The sequence below is a fragment of the Callorhinus ursinus genome, unplaced genomic scaffold (assembly GCF_003265705.2).
Source record: "Callorhinus ursinus isolate GAN/ISIS: 27379988/994484 unplaced genomic scaffold, GSC_fseal_2.0 scaffold18, whole genome shotgun sequence".
In the NCBI taxonomy this organism is placed as follows: domain Eukaryota; kingdom Metazoa; phylum Chordata; class Mammalia; order Carnivora; family Otariidae; genus Callorhinus; species Callorhinus ursinus.
The window spans coordinates 12,958,933-12,975,999 of NW_027397080.1; the positions used below are offsets into that span (position 1 = coordinate 12,958,933).

The following is a 17,067-nucleotide window of genomic DNA, read 5'->3' on the forward strand; positions in this document are numbered from 1 at the left end:
GATGAGATGAGGCGAGGTAGGGTGCGCGGTGACTGGCAAGTAGGGGTTGTGTAGTAAATGTTACCTTATTCAAAACAAAACAGAGCAGTTAGGAGGTCAGCAGGGCTTGAGCAGGGAAGCGGGTTCCAGGCACTAGGTCCGACCCGCCCAGGGCGGGTTCCCGGGTAAAAAAGCCAATAGATTGCAGGACTGTGAGCATCCGAGCCCTGGGTCCTCCAAGCTCGTGCTGCTCCCTGGACAAGACACTTGGAAGTTCTGGGGGTGCTCACACCCCCTCCAACAGGACCCCCTCTTGTCCTGTTGGCTCAGCTGCCTCTTAGACTCCCCCAGTGGGGGCCCCGAGCCAGCTGGGGCCTGCACATGCTATATGCTGAATAAACATGGTTTCAGTGGGTAACTCCTCTGGTCTTACCTGTGTTCCTCCCCTTCAGGCAGAACTGCCTTTCATCTGTGGGGGACATGAATTGCTGGCTTCCCTTCTGAGGGAAGGGGGGTGGGAGTGGAAGGGGGGCCAGTCAGTGTAGGCACCGTGGCCTTGGCCTTGTCCCCACCCCCCGTCTCTGGTCCAGCCCAGGAGGCCTGGAGAGGGACTCAAGAGCTGGGCCTGTGACACGTTCTGATTTTCAAATCGGGTGGATTCTAGAAACCACCGACATCACCTCTGGTTCCATCTTGGGGCTTGACGGTCAGCAAAGGGTTGGTGCACAGTTTGTAGAGGCCATGGAGACCACAGGAAGTGGTGGGCGTCCGCGGCGAGCGGGTCAGACGGCTCTCTCATCACGTCCAGGTTTGTTGGCCCTCCTGGATGCCAGGCTGACGGCTGGGGATTGCCACAGACACAGAGTGAGGGTCTAGATGCCAAGGCAGGAGCTAGTTGTTGGGATTCTCAGCTGGATTTGTGATAGGTTGGGCAGCGTCTGCAGAATGTTTACTAGGACCTGGGTGTCAGGATGGGGCCTGGTCTAGGTGGAGGACTGCTGGGCGGAGCTGATCCTCAAGATTTACAAGGGACCATATCCGGTGACCCCCGTGGGGTCGCGGGGTGGGGGAGCTAGGAGCTGCATGTTCGTTGGCGTTTATCGGTATGCCTCTGGGCCGGATCCAGGGCCAGTGTTCACTGTGCTCAGGGAGATGGCTTCCAGGGCCTGCTTCCAAAGGGCCCACGGGCCCAGGGAGGTTCAGACGGTCGGAGGGTGGAATCCTCTGTGGCGACAGGGCACACAGAGGAGGGGACAGCTGACTCTGCCTGGGGGGGTGGGGGATGAGGAAGACTTCATAAATGAGAAGCCACGTGAGCTGGATTTTGAAAATCAGGTAGAAGTTCTCGAGGTGAAAAAGGTGGGAAACAAGCAGGTAGAGATTTGAGAAGAAATGGTGGTCCCATATTGGATGAGCTGACTTTGAGGGCCCCTCATCAGGAGACCTGTTCAGAAGGCAAGAGGCTACACAGGAGCGAAGCCCAGCGTGGGGTTGCTGTGGGTAATGCTTCGGGAGCAGCCATTCAGAGGGGCTAAATTAGGGGGGGGGGGGGGGGGGGGGGGGGGGGGGGTGCAGCGGAAACCCGACAAAGCGTGGCTGCCCGATGTGGGAAGCAGCAGGAAGATGGAGCAGTCAAGGAGACTGAGGTGGAGGAGCCAGACAGGTAGGAGGAAAGCAGGAGAGTCGGGGAGGGGAGTGTTTCAAGGCAGGAAGAGTCAACAGGACCCCGTGCTGCCGAGGGGTCAAGTGGGACGAAGCTGCAAGCGGCCATAGGATTTAGCAATAAGGAGGGCGCTGATGACTTTGTCAAGAACAGTTTCAGCAGAAAGATGTGGTCAGGAGCCAGACTGCAGTGGATTACCAGGCGAGGTGACATTTGAGCCAGGATGTGAGCGGCAGGTGAGAAACTAGAGTGCCAGCTGTGGAACACTTATTGATGGGGAAGAGGAGCCGGGGGTGGGGGGACAGTAGCTGGAGGAGGAAGGAGGGCTCCCCCCAGAATGGAGGTCCATTCTTGGGTGGCCATGAGAAGACCATGCTGACCAAATGCTGAGCCAGAGGGTAGTGGGTGGAGCCCTCCTGGGAGGTGGGAGGGGGAGAAGCAGGGCCAGGGTGGGCAGGTGGGCGGGTGGGGAGGGGCTGGCCTTTGTAAGAGGGACTGCAGGGAATTTGGGAGTTGGATGTCTGGGACAAGAAGTCAGGGGTGAGGGTTGGGGGGGCTCCTATGTCACAGCGTTTGCTTTCTCTGTAAAGGAGCTCCTTGCAGAGCAAGGGAGCAGAGATGAGCTCAAGGAGAGAGGTCAAGGTCTGGCACAGCGAAGGTGGGGAATGGGGAAGGCGGGGAGCCGGGGAGTGCTGCTGAGAAGCCCCAGGCGCCCAGCGGATATGCAGCCCTGAATCTGTCCTGGTGCCAGTTGGCACAGCTGTGGATTTCTTCAGCAGCCTGGGGGTGGGCGTGGAGAAGGCGGCTTGTCACAAGGCTCCGGGGCTGGGGACTGGCTGAGCGGGTGTGGTGGAAGGGCTGGGTGAAGGGATTCCGGAATGGCCAAGCATGGCATGGGCACCTTCTCTGTGGTCCTGCTGGAGGCAGGGCCCAAAGTGAGGCCGGGAGGGGTTGCAGATGCCGTTTAAAGGGAGGAGGCCCCGGGGAGGGGGGGCTGAAGGTTGGCAAGTGAGGGTGCACAAGAGGTGCAGGTTGTGAGGGGAGGAGGAGATGGTAAAAATAAGCCAGATGGGTCCTGCCTTCTGGAGCATTCACCACATGCCAAGCAGGGTGCCAAGGGCTTCATGGCCCCCCTCTCAGGGAGTCCTCAAGTCAGCCCTCAAGGGAGGGGGTATTCCAAGTACTGTTCTACAGAGGGGAAAACAGAGAGGCAGACACTTGCCCAAGGTCACACAGCTGGTCAGTGTCCGTGCCCCAGTTGGGACATGGGGCATGACTCCAGAGTTGTCCTGAGCTGGTGAAGTTTTGGGGAGGATGTGGATTGAGTTCTGTGACTAGTGGCTGAAATGGAGGGAGGGGTCCTGGAGTTGATGAGACCGGAAGCTGGGCTGAGTGGCACTTCAGGGCCCCCTGCCCAGCAGGTTTGCTCAAGGTGGTCCTCTTGGCGCCTGGTTGGACAAAGCTTTCTCTCGGACTCAGAGCCTGGACTGGGCCGCAGGAAGAGCATAGCCCTCTTGGGTTCCTTCAAACACCGTGCCTGCCTGGTGCTGACTTGGCTTTCCAATATAGAAGAGGTCCTGGGGCTGGGGGCCAGCACTACCTTCTAGTCCGGGGACAGCATGGGCTGAGTCCTGTCCCAAATGCTATTCCCACCTGCCCAGCAGCCTCTGCATGGGCTGGGTCTTGCTCCTCTGTGCTCATGTCAGCTCCCATGCATGTTCCCTAGCCTGTGGGAGAGGGCTTGGATGAGCTCATGTCTGAGCAGGAGGGGCCAGCTTTGGAGAATGGGAGCTCCCAGCCCCTCCTCCAGCACTGGTGGTGCTTCCAAGGCCTAGACCAGACACATAAATCAGGGTGGTCAGCTGAGAGCCTGCTGAGGCTGAGGCTGAGGCGGCAGCGGCCTCCGGGAGCACCTGCTGCTCTCCCAGCCACAGGGGCAGGGGGGAAGAGGGTCTGCGAGGTTGTAGACACTTGCCCGAGGCCCTGGGGTCTTAGAGGAGCAGCATTCTGACCTGGGCTTCTAGGTCACAGTCCAGTGATGCATGGGGAGCAGAATCCAGGCCTGATACTCAGCCCCTGGCTTGGCATGAGTCACGTCCCGGAAGCAGGCATGGGGGGTGGTCTGTTTGTCAGCCTGAGGAGTCAGTCCCGTGAGGGGAAAGAGCCTGGGCCTCAGGCTTACCAGGCTGTGTGCTCTTGGACAAGTCACTTCCCCTCTCTGGTCCTCAGTGTCCTCATCTTTAAACAGAGACAGTGGTCCCTGCCTCCCAGAGGAGGATTGGAGGAGCTAGGTATGGGTAGCCCATGGCCCAGAAGCCTCCTGGAGCCCGTCGATGTGAGCGGCCACTCCTCTCCAGTCTCCCTCAGTCCAGCTAAGGCAAAAGGAGAAGACGGTTGTAAGGCTGTGGGCGAGTCCTGTGTGGCCTTCTGAGCCTCAGTTTCCTTATCTGTGAAATGATGGTGGTGGGGCAGGGGCAAGGACTTGATGCTCACTCAGCATCGCCTGCAGTCGGTTCCAGACCGTCGGGCTGAGGAAGAGCAAGGCCGCCCTCTCTGCGCCACTCTGGCAGGACAGAGCTGGCCTTTGCTGAGCCCCCGCCACCACCTCCGTGTTCCAGGTGAGGAGCCGGAAGAGGAACCGAAGGTGAAAACCCAGTGGCCAAGGTCTGCAGATGAGCCTGGGCTATACATGGCGCAGACAGGTAACTCGGGCCCGCCTCCCTTCCTTTGTGGCGGGGGCCCGACGGTGTGGCGTCTGGTGGCATGTGTGCTTGGCGTGTGCCTGTCTGTGTCTGTGTCCTAGAGCTCAGTCACATCTCTGCCACGTGAGGCCTGTGGGCAGGGATGGGCGGGCTTGACAGGCTCTGAAGAGCCTGTCACTTGGGGTCAGGGTAGGAGGATCCCTAGGAGGCTGAGTGCTTGGGAGGTGCCCCCTGCCGCCGACGCTGTCCCTCTCTCGTAGGCGACCCGGCGGCTGAGGAGTGGTCCCCGTGGAGCGTGTGTTCTCTGACGTGTGGGCAGGGTCTGCAGGTGCGGACCCGCTCCTGCGTGTCCTCCCCCTATGGGACCCTGTGCAGCGGGCCCCTGCGGGAGACCCGGCCCTGCAACAATTCAGCCACCTGCCCAGGTATGCCCATCCTCCCGCCTGCTCTGCCTGCAGGGGTAGGTCCTGCCTGGGACTTGGGCAGGTTCATCTTCCAAAGATGGTGGGTTGCCTCCTTTTTTTATTCAGCAAACTTGACTGTCCCCCACACCATGCCCAGCCCCACACAGGGCACTGGGGACGCAGATGAATCAGACCAGGGCCCGCACCAGTGGGCTCGGTTCTGGGCCCAGCACTCCCTTGATGCCTGTGTCCCGGTAATCAAGGCTCATCTTTTTACCCCCATTGCCCTCTGTGTTCCCTACGCTCTGGCCATACCAGCGCCTCTTGCACTCTCCCATCCCCCTGCATTGGCTTATTCTTATCCTCTCCCCACCTTGGCTATTACAATTCAGCCTGCCCTTCAAGATCTAAGACAAATGACACGTCTTTTTTTTTTTTTTTTTTAAATGAAACCTTGCCTGACCATCCCCTCCCTCCTCTGATGCCCCATCCCAGTCCCCAGGGAGCCTCCTCAGTCCAGCATGGAGTACTGAGAATGTGCATGCGCCTGCCTGGGACAGGTGGTCTGCCATGGGGAGGTGGGGGGCCGCTTCAGCCAGTCCTGTTCCTTGTTCCCTGAGGGAGTGCAGCGGTGCCTAGACCATGACCAGCTCCTGGCCGTGGACTTAGAGTAGGGCTACCTGGGAAGGGGTCTTGGCACCCGGGGGTGTGGCAAGAGCTTGCAGAAGGCTGGGGCAAAGCTGTGTTCTGGAGTGTGAGCTCTCTGTGTCACTGTCCGTGTAGAGGTTCATGTCTCTTTGTGTGTCCATGCGCTTGGGGTCGGGATGGGCACTACTCTTGCCCCAGGCCTGTCATGTTGGATTCTTGCTTTGGGTCTGGGGATCGGGAGGGCTCGGGCGGATCTTGAGCCCTTTCCTGGGCTTTCCTGTGCCCCCAGGAGAGGAGGAGCCCCGGCTCCCTTACTGGGTCGGTCTTAGTCTCCCTGTCCTGGTGTCCACAGGAGGTATCCTGTGTGAGTTGGGACTAGAAGCCTGTGTTTTCCATTTCCTCCCCCCAAAGGGCGGAGTCCTGGGCCCCAGTGCAGAGCCAATGAGGAGCTGTCGCAGAGCTGCCGGAGCTCCTGATTGGTGGGCGGATGGGCAGTGGGCGGGGCCAAGGTGCCGCCCAGCCACCGGCCACGTGCTTCCTTGCAGTGCACGGCGTGTGGGAGGAATGGGGGTCCTGGAGCCTGTGCTCCCGCAGCTGCGGGCGGGGGTCCCGGAGCCGGATGCGGACCTGCGTGCCCCCCCAGCACGGCGGCAAGGCCTGCGAGGGTCCCGAGCTGCAGACTAAGCTCTGCAGTATGGCCGCCTGCCCGGGTCAGTAGCGCCCGTGGGCTTCCAGGCGGGCGCTGCCCAGCCGGGTGGGGGTCGGGAGACCCAGGGGAGGCAGTCAGGTCCAGTGCCCTGCCCTTGGGGGCCCATGAACTTGAACCAAGCATGGGGAGACTGGCGAAGCGTACCTGCCAGCGTGGGAGGTGATGTGGCCCGGCCCTGACTTGGAGTTGGCACACAGTAACCCCAACAGAAGAAGGCTGCCCCTTCCCCTGCGCCCTGTGATACCCTTGCTGTTCATTGCCCTTTGGTGCTCATGGCCAGCCTGGCTGTGAGGGGACACAAATCTGGGCTTAAGAGTGGGCAGAGATCCAGAGGTGTCCCTGGGGCCCATTTCCCTTACCAAGAGAGAGCAAGTGCCGCCTTGGTGCTGAGTGCAGAGGTATCCTGAGTTTCTGGAGCTGGTGACAGGCAGGCAGGACCAGGCCCAGGCACCACCTGCTCACTGCAGCCCCCCTTCATCCACCCCTCTCCCGTGGGTCTGGCCTCGTTCAAGTCTGAATGCCTAACAGGCTCTGCCATCTCCCTGCCCCCGCTGGTCCCCACAGCCCTTGCTCAACGGCCACCCCTGCTTGTGTCTCCCCATGCAGTGGAAGGCCAGTGGCTAGAGTGGGGTCCCTGGGGCCCGTGCTCCACATCTTGTGCCAACGGGACCCAGCAACGCAGCCGGAAGTGCAGTGTGGCGGGCCCAGCCTGGGCCACATGTACGGGGGCCCTCACAGACACCCGCGAGTGCAGCAACCTCGAGTGCCCGGGTGAGTACTCAGAGCCGGGGGGGGCAGGTGGCAGCCCGGCCCCCGGGGGACAGCTGGGGCCACTCACGCCCCCCTTCTGCAGCCGCAGATGGCAAGTGGGGGCCGTGGAACGCGTGGAGCCTGTGCTCCAAGACGTGTGACACAGGCTGGCAGCGCCGCTTCCGCATGTGCCAGGCCACGGGCGCACAGGGCTACCCCTGCGAGGGCACCGGAGAGGAGGTGAAGCCTTGCAGTGAGAAGAGGTGTCCAGGTATCGGCCACAGGACGCTAGGGGGTGGAGGGACAAGCCTGTGGGCCTAGCTGAGCCCCTCCACTGTCCCCACAGCCTTCCACGAGATGTGCAGGGACGAGTATGTGATGCTGATGACGTGGAAGAAAGCAGCTGCTGGCGAGATCATCTACAACAAGTGCCCCCCCAATGCCTCAGGTGAGCGGTGGGGTGGCTGTCCCCGAAGCCCCCACCCCCGCCTTTCCTGCTCACTCCCTTCTGCCCCCCCCCCCCGCCTGTTTGAGCCTCCGTGCTCAGGTGTGGAGTGAAGCGTGCTCAGGTGTGGAGTGAAGCGAGTAGGAGTCCGGCCCCCACACCCAACCCCGTGGCCCGTCCTGTCCCCCTGCAGGGTCTGCCAGCCGCCGCTGTCTCCTCAGTGCCCAGGGCGTGGCCTACTGGGGTCTGCCCAGCTTTGCCCGCTGCATCTCCCACGAGTACCGCTACCTGTACCTGTCCGTGAGTGCGCCCCGCTGGGCTGGGGTGGCGCAGGATCTGTCCCAGGCTCGGGTAGGGGGTGGAGGGAGCTTGGCTTCCTGCTCTTGCCCGTGTGCCTCGGCATACGTATGCTGTGCCCACCTCTGCCTGCCTGTGTCTGTCCTTGCCCCGCGCACTCCTACTCATCCCTCAGGGCCTGACTCTCGAGTGTCTTCCCTTGTTCCTGGCGCCTCCTTCTGTTGCTCCTCTGGTCCCCCGAGCCTCCCAGTCGTGAGGTGTAGTGAATGCTCATCGATATGTCTGTGTCCCGTTAGACTGGGAGCTCCTTAAAGGCAGAGGCGAAGTTGGATTTATTTCCGTGTCCGCAGTGCTCAGCCCAGGGCCTGCTGGGGATGCTAAGAATGTTGGCAGTGAATGTGGCCTGGGTGTCATGCGTGTCTGACTGTATTTGGTACTTGTGTGTTTGCACTCGGAGCTCGTGTCTGAAAGAGGGAGTGATAGTGAGGGTGCGTTACACTTCGGAGCGTGCATGACCCCTCTGGGATGGGGAGGTGCCTTGTCCCTGTACTGTGCTTGTCATCTTTTATGTACACATCTGAGCGCTTCCCTTCTCTAGCTGTTTCTATTTTGGTCTTTTTCAAGTATCTTTAGGTCTTTTTCTTGGACCCTGTCTCCTATGAGCCCCTTTGAGCAGCTCTCTCTGACCTGTTCCCCCTCTTGGATGCAAGCAGTGGGTGGACTGGAGTGGGATGGGCCCGAGGCCGGTTCCAGCTCCTGACCCCGTGGTGACAGCAGCCCACCTGTCGCCTGCAGCTTCGGGAGCACCTGGCCAAAGGGCAGCGCATGCTGGCAGGGGAGGGCATGTCCCAAGTGGTGCGCAGCCTGCAGGAGCTGCTGGCCCGGCGCACTTACTACAGTGGGGACCTGCTCTTCTCCGTGGACATTCTAAGGAATGTCACTGACACCTTCAAGAGGGCCACCTATGTGCCCTCGGCGGACGACGTGCAGGTACCGCCCTGCCCCACCAGAAGGAAGGAGGGCACCCTAGCCTGCAGTGGGGGGTTGGGCCCCTGTGGCGGAGTCTACAGAGGTGACGTGTGTGATTATATCGGGGGGAAGCCACCATCCCTGGGGATGGGACCTCCTGACACCCACGGCTCTTGCCCCCAGCGCTTCTTCCAGGTGGTGAGCTTCATGGTGGATGCAGAGAACAAGGAAAAGTGGGATGATGCTCAGCAGGTGAGGGGCTGGACTTCCAGGCCTTTTCCCCCAGGACCCACCCCTGCCTCGGACCCTTATATACTCTCTGTCTCCAGGTATCCCCTGGCTCTGTGCACCTGCTGCGTGTTGTGGAGGACTTCATTCACCTGGTGGGCGATGCCCTCAAGGCCTTCCAGAGCTCTCTGATTGTCACAGACAACCTGGGTACCGGGAGGCAGGCTAGGGAGCGGGGGCTGGATCGGGTAGAACCCAGGCCGCTGTGGGGGAGGGGTGGTTTCTGAGGGCTCTTCCTATTTTTCTGTCTCTCTGGGTCCTCTCTTTCCCTCATTTAACCCCATCTTTGTATCTCTGTCCCTGTCCCTTCCCCACCCCACCCCCCGGGGTTGTTTCTCTGTGTGCGTGTCCCCCACCCGTGTGTTCGTACCAACCTCGCTGTCTGCGTCTGCCTTCCTGGTGTGTCTGTCTTTCCCGTTTCTGTTTCTTCCCTTGTGACTCTCCCGGCCGCCTTTGTCCCTCTATCTCTGGTGCGGGTCGCAGTGATCAGCATTCAGCGCGAACCGGTCTCGGCCGTGTCCAGTGACATCACGTTCCCCATGCGTGGCCGCAGGGGCATGAAGGACTGGGTGCGGCACTCGGAGGACCGCCTCTTCCTACCCAAGGAGGTGCTCAGCCTCTCCTCCCCGGGGAAGCCAGCTGCCTCCGGCCCAGTGGGTAGCCCTGGCAGGGGGAGGGGCCCAGGAACCGTGCCCCCTGGCCCCGGCCACTCCCACCAGCGCCTCCTGCCGGCAGACCCCGAGGAGTCGTCCTCCTACTTTGTGATTGGTGCTGTGCTCTACCGCACGCTGGGCCTCATCCTGCCGCCCCCCAGGTGAGTCCCCGGGAAGGGTGGATGGGGCTGCCCGGGTGAGAGGAGGACTGAGCCCGTGCTGGCCGCGGGGAGCTCTCTCTGCAGCCTCTTGGACCTTGGGCTCTGTTGCCTGGCTAGGGACACAGGGGCTTCTCAAAGATGTCTGTGCAGCCCCTAGAGGCTTCCCGGAGACTGGGGCTGCTGGACTGAGCTCTAGACCTCACCTGAAGTCCCGGGCCCCGCTGAACTCTGGGCCTTTCCCGGGCCGTGGCTCCCTGGTAGCCCCCTGCCCCTGATCCAGAGCACCTTTGGGGTTCCTGGGTTCTGGGCACCACTGGCAGGAGCTGACCTCAGCACCTGTCCCCCAGACCCCCGCTGGCCGTCACATCCAGGGTGATGACAGTGACTGTGCGGCCCCCCACCCAGCCACCAGCTGAGCCCCTTATCACAGTGGAGCTCTCCTACATCATCAACGTGAGTGGGGACCCAGACAGTAACCCTGGGGTACCCCATTGTGGGCAGCCAAAGGCCTGTCTGATGGCCGGCTGCACCTCCGGCCTGTGTGGGGCCTGCTGCGGCAGGAGGGGTGGTGGTCCGGGGTGGTGCGCTCCCTGCCCCACGCTGCGCTCCTCGCTTCTGCTCCCCAGGGCACCACTGATCCCCACTGCGCCAGCTGGGACTACTCCAGAGCGTGAGTTGGGCTGGGGCTCTGTGTGGGGGGGGTGCAGCGCTAGCACTTCTGTCGGGGGACTGTCTCACCTGGAAGGCGAGTGGGTTCCTTGGGGCTGTCCTCGGCCTGCCAGGTCCAGGGCACATCTGGGGACTCCCAGCCACCGGGCCTCTTGGGTGTGGCCTTACCCTGGATTTCCTCCGGCACCAGGGGGTGGGGGGCCACGGAGCTGGGCTGGGTATCACTCCACCTCTTCCCTGACTCCAGAGATGCCAGCTCAGGGGACTGGGACACCGAGAGCTGCCAGACGCTAGAGACACAGGCGGCGCACACTCGCTGCCAGTGCCAGCACCTGTCCACCTTTGCTGTGCTGGCCCAGCCGCCCAAGGACCTGGTGAGTGGGAGGGAGGTGCCTGGGTTGGGGGGGGGGGGGGCGGGGGCGTGCTCCGTCCGGGGTTGCCAGGAGCCATCCGTGGTGGTGTCAGCAGGGACCCAGGTGATCCCGCACGTGCATCTGAGCGGGTGCACTTGGGGACTTGCACACAGAAGTCTGTGCCCCCGGGAGGGTGCTCACAGGGACGACATGTGCCTAGAGATGTGTGGCGGGGGGGGGGGGGACGACTGCATGCGTGTACACACACATGCGTGTCTGGTTGTGTGTAGTAAAGTGCAGGTGACCGAGCATAAATGCACGTGCATGTGTGGATGTGATAGTGAGTTCCCTCCCGTGTGTGAGTGTGGGGAAAAGTATAGGTGCCAGTTGGTGCCAGACAGGGAGTGGAGGGGGAGAAGGTACCCCTGCAGCTGCCGGGCCCGTGACCTGGTGGACCGCCTGCTCATCCTCCCTAGACCCTGGAGCTGGCAGGCTCCCCCTCGGTCCCCCTTGTGATCGGCTGTGCCGTGTCCTGCATGGCGCTGCTCACCCTCCTCGCCATCTACGCCGCGTTCTGGAGGTAGGTGGGGCGCTGGGCAGGGTGAGGCAGGGGGTGGCCAGCCAGCCCCGCTTGGGCAGGGTGGCTAGCTCCTCTGCCCGCCGTGCCCTCTCAGATTCATAAAATCCGAGCGCTCCATCATCTTGTTGAACTTCTGCCTGTCCATCCTGGCGTCCAATGTCCTGATCCTCGTGGGCCAGTCACGGGTGCTGAGCAAGGCAGGTGCAGGTCACGGGCGCCAGGGTGAGAGAGGCGTGAAAGGGCTGAGGGCGGAGAGCGTTTGCCGGGGCCGGTGCGTGTGTCTGCACGTCTGTGCCCACGTGGCGGCTGTTCGTATACACCCGAGCCCTGGGTTGGGGGAGGGCACGAGTGGGAAGGAGGGATGTGTGTGTCCCCGAGTGGTGAGTGTCTGTGTGCCTCTGGGAACACGTATGTGAGCCGAGCTCGTGTGCGCATGCGTTGGGCGGCGGGCGTTTGTGGAGCCGGGGCCTCCTTGATTCTGTGGGAGCCGGAGCAGGGCCTCTCGAGCCGCTTGCCCGTGGATGCCCTCGGCTGGCCGTGCCCTCTGCCCCGTCGGCCGGCTCTGCGGTGCCAGCACTACGAAGTTCCAGGCGTGGGGCCCGCCTGGCCGTGACGCGACAGCCGCTCCTGTCTGTGCCCCTCCCTGCCAGCCCCGTCTGTGCGTGGGTGGACTGCCCGCCCGCCTCCCGGATGTCGGGTGCTGTGTGCGTGTCACCGGGCCCGTGTCGTGCTGTGTGTGGGTGCAGAAAGGCGGGGGTGCCTGACAGGGCTTTGTGGGGGGGCGGAGCTCTGGTGGGCGGCCGGGGCAGTGCCCAGCGGCGGGTGTGGGAAGCCTGGCACCTCCCACCCTGGTGGCTGCTCAGGGCCACTCCCTCCCTGCCATCTCCCTGCAGGGTGTATGCACCATGACTGCCGCCTTCTTGCACTTCTTCTTCCTCTCCTCCTTTTGCTGGGTGCTCACGGAGGCCTGGCAGTCCTACCTGGCTGTCATCGGACGGATGCGTACCCGCCTCGTTCGCAAGCGCTTCCTCTGCCTGGGCTGGGGTGAGCAGGGCCCTTGCTGGACTCTGTCGCTGGGCCTTGGGGGCAGGAGCCGCCGGACAGGGTCAGCTTTGGCCCTGGCCCCCGCTCTCTGGGCCCGGGGTCAGCTGCGCTGGGGCTGGGAGGATGAGGGGACTCTGAGAACTCACAGCCATCTCACTGTGGCCCCCCCACTGCTCCTGCAGGTCTGCCGGCCCTGGTGGTGGCAGTGTCTGTCGGCTTTACCCGCACCAAAGGATACGGTACATCCAGCTAGTACGTGGGCCTCCCATGGTGGGCAGCAGGGGGATTAGTGGACCTGTTTGGGCATCCCACTGGGCATGGGGTCTACTCAGGCTACAGTCCTGGCCCGTGCCTGCCATGCTGTGGGCAAAATCTTCCGTGTCTCCGAGCCTCTGTTTCCCTGACTGTAAAAGGATGTGCTGGGATTGGGGATAATCTTTAAGCACCATTTAGCTCAGGGATCAGCCTTGTTCGACACCCACGGTGGGCTCAGGGCTGGGTCTTTGTTAGAGGGGAAACTGAGGCTCAGCAGGAGCCCCTGGCTCACTGTCACCCAGCTGGAGGCTCTGCCCCATTGATAGCCCAGGGGGCACTGAGCGGTGGTGTGTCTGATGCCCCCTCTTTTCCCTCCACCCCAGCTGCTGGCTCTCCCTGGAGGGCGGCCTCCTCTATGCCTTTGTGGGCCCTGCAGCTGTCATTGTCCTGGTATGTGCCCCTTTAGCGTCCTGGGAAGGGTGTGGCCGTAGGGGCTCCACCTTCTCCCTGCACTCCAGCTCCCACTTGGGGGTTTCCCTGCCAGGAGGGCACCTGGTAATCCTGTCTCTCCCCCCCTCCCCACACACACACACTGGGCCCCCAGGTGAATATGCTCATCGGGATCATCGTTTTCAACAAGCTCATGGCACGTGATGGCATCTCGGACAAGTCCAAGAAGCAGAGGGCCGGGTAAGGGGGATGTGACTTGGCCTTGTGGGAAATAGTGCAGGGAGGGAGGGCCGGGCCTCTTGGAGACTCAGGGCTTGCCGATGGGACCGGGGCTCCCTGACCCTGGTGCATCAAGGGTGCAGGCAAGGTGGGCACCTGGAGTGCTCCGCGGCAGCCCCTCGCCCACCCTAACCCACCTCTTTCTCTCTCGTCTGCCCTCCCCTCCCACCCCACTTGGGGCTCATGCTGCCCCGTCTCCTCCCGCTTCCCATGTGTCTCCCCCTCCTTCTCCCGTGTCTGTGCCGCCCCCGAGGTCGGAGCGGTGCCCCTGGGCCAGCCTGCTCCTCCCCTGCTCAGCGTGTGGAGCGGTCCCCAGCCCCCTGCTCAGCTCAGCCTCGGCCAGGAACGCCATGTTAGTTGTGCCCCCCGGGGGGGAGGGGGTGGGGGCGGGCGGGGGCAAAAGAATGGGGGGCAGTGCCCATGGTTGGGGGGAGGAGGGATATGAGCCCAGTGCCCTGGAAAGCTTGCCCTGCCCTGCCAACTGCCCCACACTCTCAAGGGCTTGGCATTGATGTGGCAAAGGGCAATGGGGAGTGAATGTCTGTGCCTCTCGGAAAATGCTGGGTTCCTGTGCCCACCCCTTGCTCCCACCCCTGCCCCCACTCCCAGCTTGTTTTATCCAGGCACAGCTGCAGAGCCCTCCTTACACCCCCCAACCTACAGAGGCTTTTAGAATCTTAGGCCCTTAGAATTTTTGAGCTCATAGAACCTTAGAATGATAGAATCTTAGAATAAAACAGTCAGAAGCTACGAATGTTAGAATGCGTGAATCATAGTCTTATCATTTGTCAAAGAATCTGAGATTTAGAATTTTAGAGGCATTGGCTCTCACAATCATTTGGGGGGGCAGAGAATCTCAGCGATTCACCACCATACCCCCCGGAAGCTAAGGATCCTAAACTCAGAGGCACGTAAGAGCAGAATGAGTGAATGAATGAATCCACAGGGTCCTTGGGCCCAGCCCAGCTTCCCACCCAGGGCCAGAAACCCATCAGAGCCTCCCTGACCAGTGGGGGTCCAGCTTTGTCTTGCACACCTCCGGGGTCAGAGAGGCTCACTGCTCCTGGAGGCAGCCGGCACCGTCTCTGGGAAGCTGTGCGTGGTAGGAAGCTCCCTCGCCCTCGGGCAGCCGTCTGCCTCCCCGACCCAGTCTCTCAGAACTAGCAGTGAAAAGCCTGGGCTTTGGAGGCGACCAGGCTGGGTCTGCATCCCAGCTCTCTCTCTCTTTCCCAGTTGGGCACACTCCAGTTTCCTCATCTGTAAATTGGGATAATAATCCCCATGCCTGTTTACTGGAGTTGTTTTGATCACAGTGTGAACTAATGTATGTAAATTGTTCAGTGTAGGGCCTGGCAGAGGATTGGTGGTTAATCAATGGCAGCTCTTATGACTGTGATTAGGCCCCTTTCTGAGTCTTGGCTGCGCCCCCGGGGGCTGTGGAGACCACTGTGCCCCCCCCCCCCCCCCGCCAGGCTGAATAGCCCCCAGCTTCTCTTCCTAGGATGGGTCTTGGCCCCCTGCCCATCTCTCTGCCTTGTCCGGAGCCGTTCCCACCCCTGCCTGACTCTCCTACTGGGGTGCTCACAAGGCAGAGTAGGCTGGGCGTGGCACCTGGCCCAGTAGGGCAAGCCTGCCTTGCTCTACCCACGTGGGCTGTGGCTGGGGAGGGCGGTATGGCTCTGGGGCCTGGATGCCAGGGCCCGTCTGCCTCTTCCCTCGGGCGTCCCGAGTCAAGGAGGTGGGGGATGCGTGGGTTTGGTCATGACCCCAGCTTTTCCGGCCAGCCCCAGCTATGCTCTTTCCGCCCAGGGCTCTGAGTGGGCCCCCCACCACCCCCAGGAGCCTGGCACCACCTCCTTGGGGACCTGAGGGGGAAGAGGCTCTGCTGCACCGGGCCTGACCCCATGCCCAAAGATGTGTGCGCTCACGCCCTCCATGCTCTCTGACTGTTGGATCTGTGTGTCGGACCGTCTCATGCTCTCTCCCTGTGTCTGCCATCTCTCCTGTCCAGCCCCGTCCCGCCTCTCCTGGAATCTCTGGGGGTGCAGCCCAGGCCTGTGATTCCACGCAGATTGGGGTTGAAACCCACAGCATCTGCATCTGCCTCCCTCGCTGTCTTCTGTCCCACGGGCTCTTTCCACCTTCCCCGTCTCCGTCCCCTGACGCCGCCTCAGGCTCAGCCCCACCGTGTTGGCCCCTCCCACCTCTCCTGGTTCCCGCTCTGGCCCCGCCGCCGCTCTCCGCTCTCTGTCCCTGTTCTCTGTCTCTCTGCCTTTGGCTCCTCGGCCTCTGTCTGCTTGGGGACATTGCTGAGGTCTTGGAGTGTGGAGCCCTAGCCAGTCTTGGGCAGCTTAAGGGCCCCAGGCCTAGTGCAGGCCTGGATTCATCCCCCCACCACCCCCCAGCCCCCTGGAGTGTCACCCTGACGGGCCCTCTGCTGCCGTCCTCAGGGCCTCACTCTGGAGCTCCTGCGTCGTGCTGCCCCTGCTGGCGCTCACCTGGATGTCGGCCGTCCTGGCCATGACGGACCGGCGCTCCGTGCTCTTCCAGGCCCTCTTTGCCGTCTTCAACTCGGCGCAGGGCTTTGTCATCACCGCCGTGCACTGCTTCCTGCGCCGAGAGGTGGGGCCGGGCTTCTCCCGCCCTCTCCCGTCCCCCTCACCTGGCAGATGGGGAGGAGCCAAGCCCCTCCCGGGGGCCCCCCCCCCCAGCTGGGTGTGGAAGCTGGCGGCCTGGGGCAGCCTTGGCCTTGGCCTTAGGGCCTCCTAGGACTCCTCCTCCCCTCTGACCTTCCCCCACGCCCGCATGCATTTCTTTCCTTCCACACCCACCTGGGTGCCTGGGGTGGGAGGCACAGCCAGCTGTGGCCAGGGGCCCTGTGGTGGCCTCAGGCCCAGCAGGCACCCGCTGCCCCCAGGTCCAGGATGTGGTGAAGTGCCAGATGGGTGTGTGCCGGGCCGATGAGAGTGAAGACTCCCCTGACTCCTGTAAGAACGGGCAGCTGCAGATCCTGGTGAGTGAGGAGGCCGAGGCAGGGTGTGGTTGGGTTCTGAGTGTGCCCCCCCCACCCCCAGTCCTCCTACCCCAGGCTTATCTTCCCATCCATGGAGGGGATGAGAGACAGGGAGGGGACAGAGCCCGGGTTTGATTCAGGCCCAGTCACTGACAGCTTGGTGGCATCGGGCAAGTCTTTTCCCCTTTCAGTGTTCCTACCTGTCGGGCGAGGCTGGACAAGACCCTGTGTGGGCCCCCCCTGGGCTCCGTCGGGCAGTGTGCCAAAGGCAGCCCCTCTGGGTGGCTGGGGAGGGGCCTGAGCCCCCTCCCCCCCACCCTGATACATGGATCCTTTCTCTGCCCATCCGCTCTGTTCCTCTCTGCCTATAGTCAGACTTTGAAAAGGATGTGGATCTGGCTTGTCAGACAGGTGAGTCTGCCTGAGAGCCGAGAATGTTCCCCAGGGGTGGGCAAGAAGGGAAAGCCTCCAGCCCGATCATGGGAGGCCCTGTTAACGGTCTGGTTGTGGGGTTTAGCTGTAGAGTCAGAAAGCCCTAACTTGGAGTCGAAGTTGTGAACACTGCTTCCTGTGTGACTTTGGGCAAACGGCTTACTTGTCTGAGCCTTAAATGAATTAGGGGACATCAAATGCCTAGCAGGATGCTTGGCATAGAGTGGCTATCACATTATTATATCATTTCCATACTTCTTACCAGAATCTCTTTCCAGTTCTGGCTCCTGGGGAGGAGCTGCTGGAGGGGTGGGGGGAAGGGAG

The 17,067-nt window shown here is 62.2% G+C and overlaps 1 protein-coding gene across 9 annotated transcripts in view; it reads left to right on the top strand.

Moving 5' to 3' along the window:
• ADGRB2 (adhesion G protein-coupled receptor B2) overlaps nt 1-17,067 on the top strand; it is a 36,564-nt gene that overhangs the window by 14,669 nt on the left and 4,828 nt on the right. For 2 of the 9 annotated variants that reach the window (XM_073903022.1, XM_073903027.1), the window contains exons 3-26: nt 4,261-4,344; nt 4,605-4,769; nt 5,942-6,106; nt 6,712-6,876; nt 6,959-7,126; nt 7,202-7,303; nt 7,494-7,600; nt 8,393-8,587; nt 8,750-8,818; nt 8,896-9,004; nt 9,338-9,668; nt 10,016-10,121; nt 10,295-10,338; nt 10,585-10,711; nt 11,167-11,270; nt 11,365-11,467; nt 12,164-12,314; nt 12,497-12,566; nt 12,953-13,019; nt 13,174-13,259; nt 13,552-13,650; nt 15,749-15,920; nt 16,216-16,311; nt 16,683-16,722. In XM_073903022.1, the coding sequence (XP_073759123.1) occupies nt 4,261-4,344; nt 4,605-4,769; nt 5,942-6,106; nt 6,712-6,876; nt 6,959-7,126; nt 7,202-7,303; nt 7,494-7,600; nt 8,393-8,587; nt 8,750-8,818; nt 8,896-9,004; nt 9,338-9,668; nt 10,016-10,121; nt 10,295-10,338; nt 10,585-10,711; nt 11,167-11,270; nt 11,365-11,467; nt 12,164-12,314; nt 12,497-12,566; nt 12,953-13,019; nt 13,174-13,259; nt 13,552-13,650; nt 15,749-15,920; nt 16,216-16,311; nt 16,683-16,722 (2,925 nt within the window). The remainder of the gene's footprint in view (nt 1-4,260; nt 4,345-4,604; nt 4,770-5,941; nt 6,107-6,711; nt 6,877-6,958; nt 7,127-7,201; nt 7,304-7,493; nt 7,601-8,392; nt 8,588-8,749; nt 8,819-8,895; nt 9,005-9,337; nt 9,669-10,015; nt 10,122-10,294; nt 10,339-10,584; nt 10,712-11,166; nt 11,271-11,364; nt 11,468-12,163; nt 12,315-12,496; nt 12,567-12,952; nt 13,020-13,173; nt 13,260-13,551; nt 13,651-15,748; nt 15,921-16,215; nt 16,312-16,682; nt 16,723-17,067) is intronic. The other 7 variants (XM_025856459.2, XM_073903028.1, XM_073903025.1 and 4 more) reach the window with 5 other exon arrangements.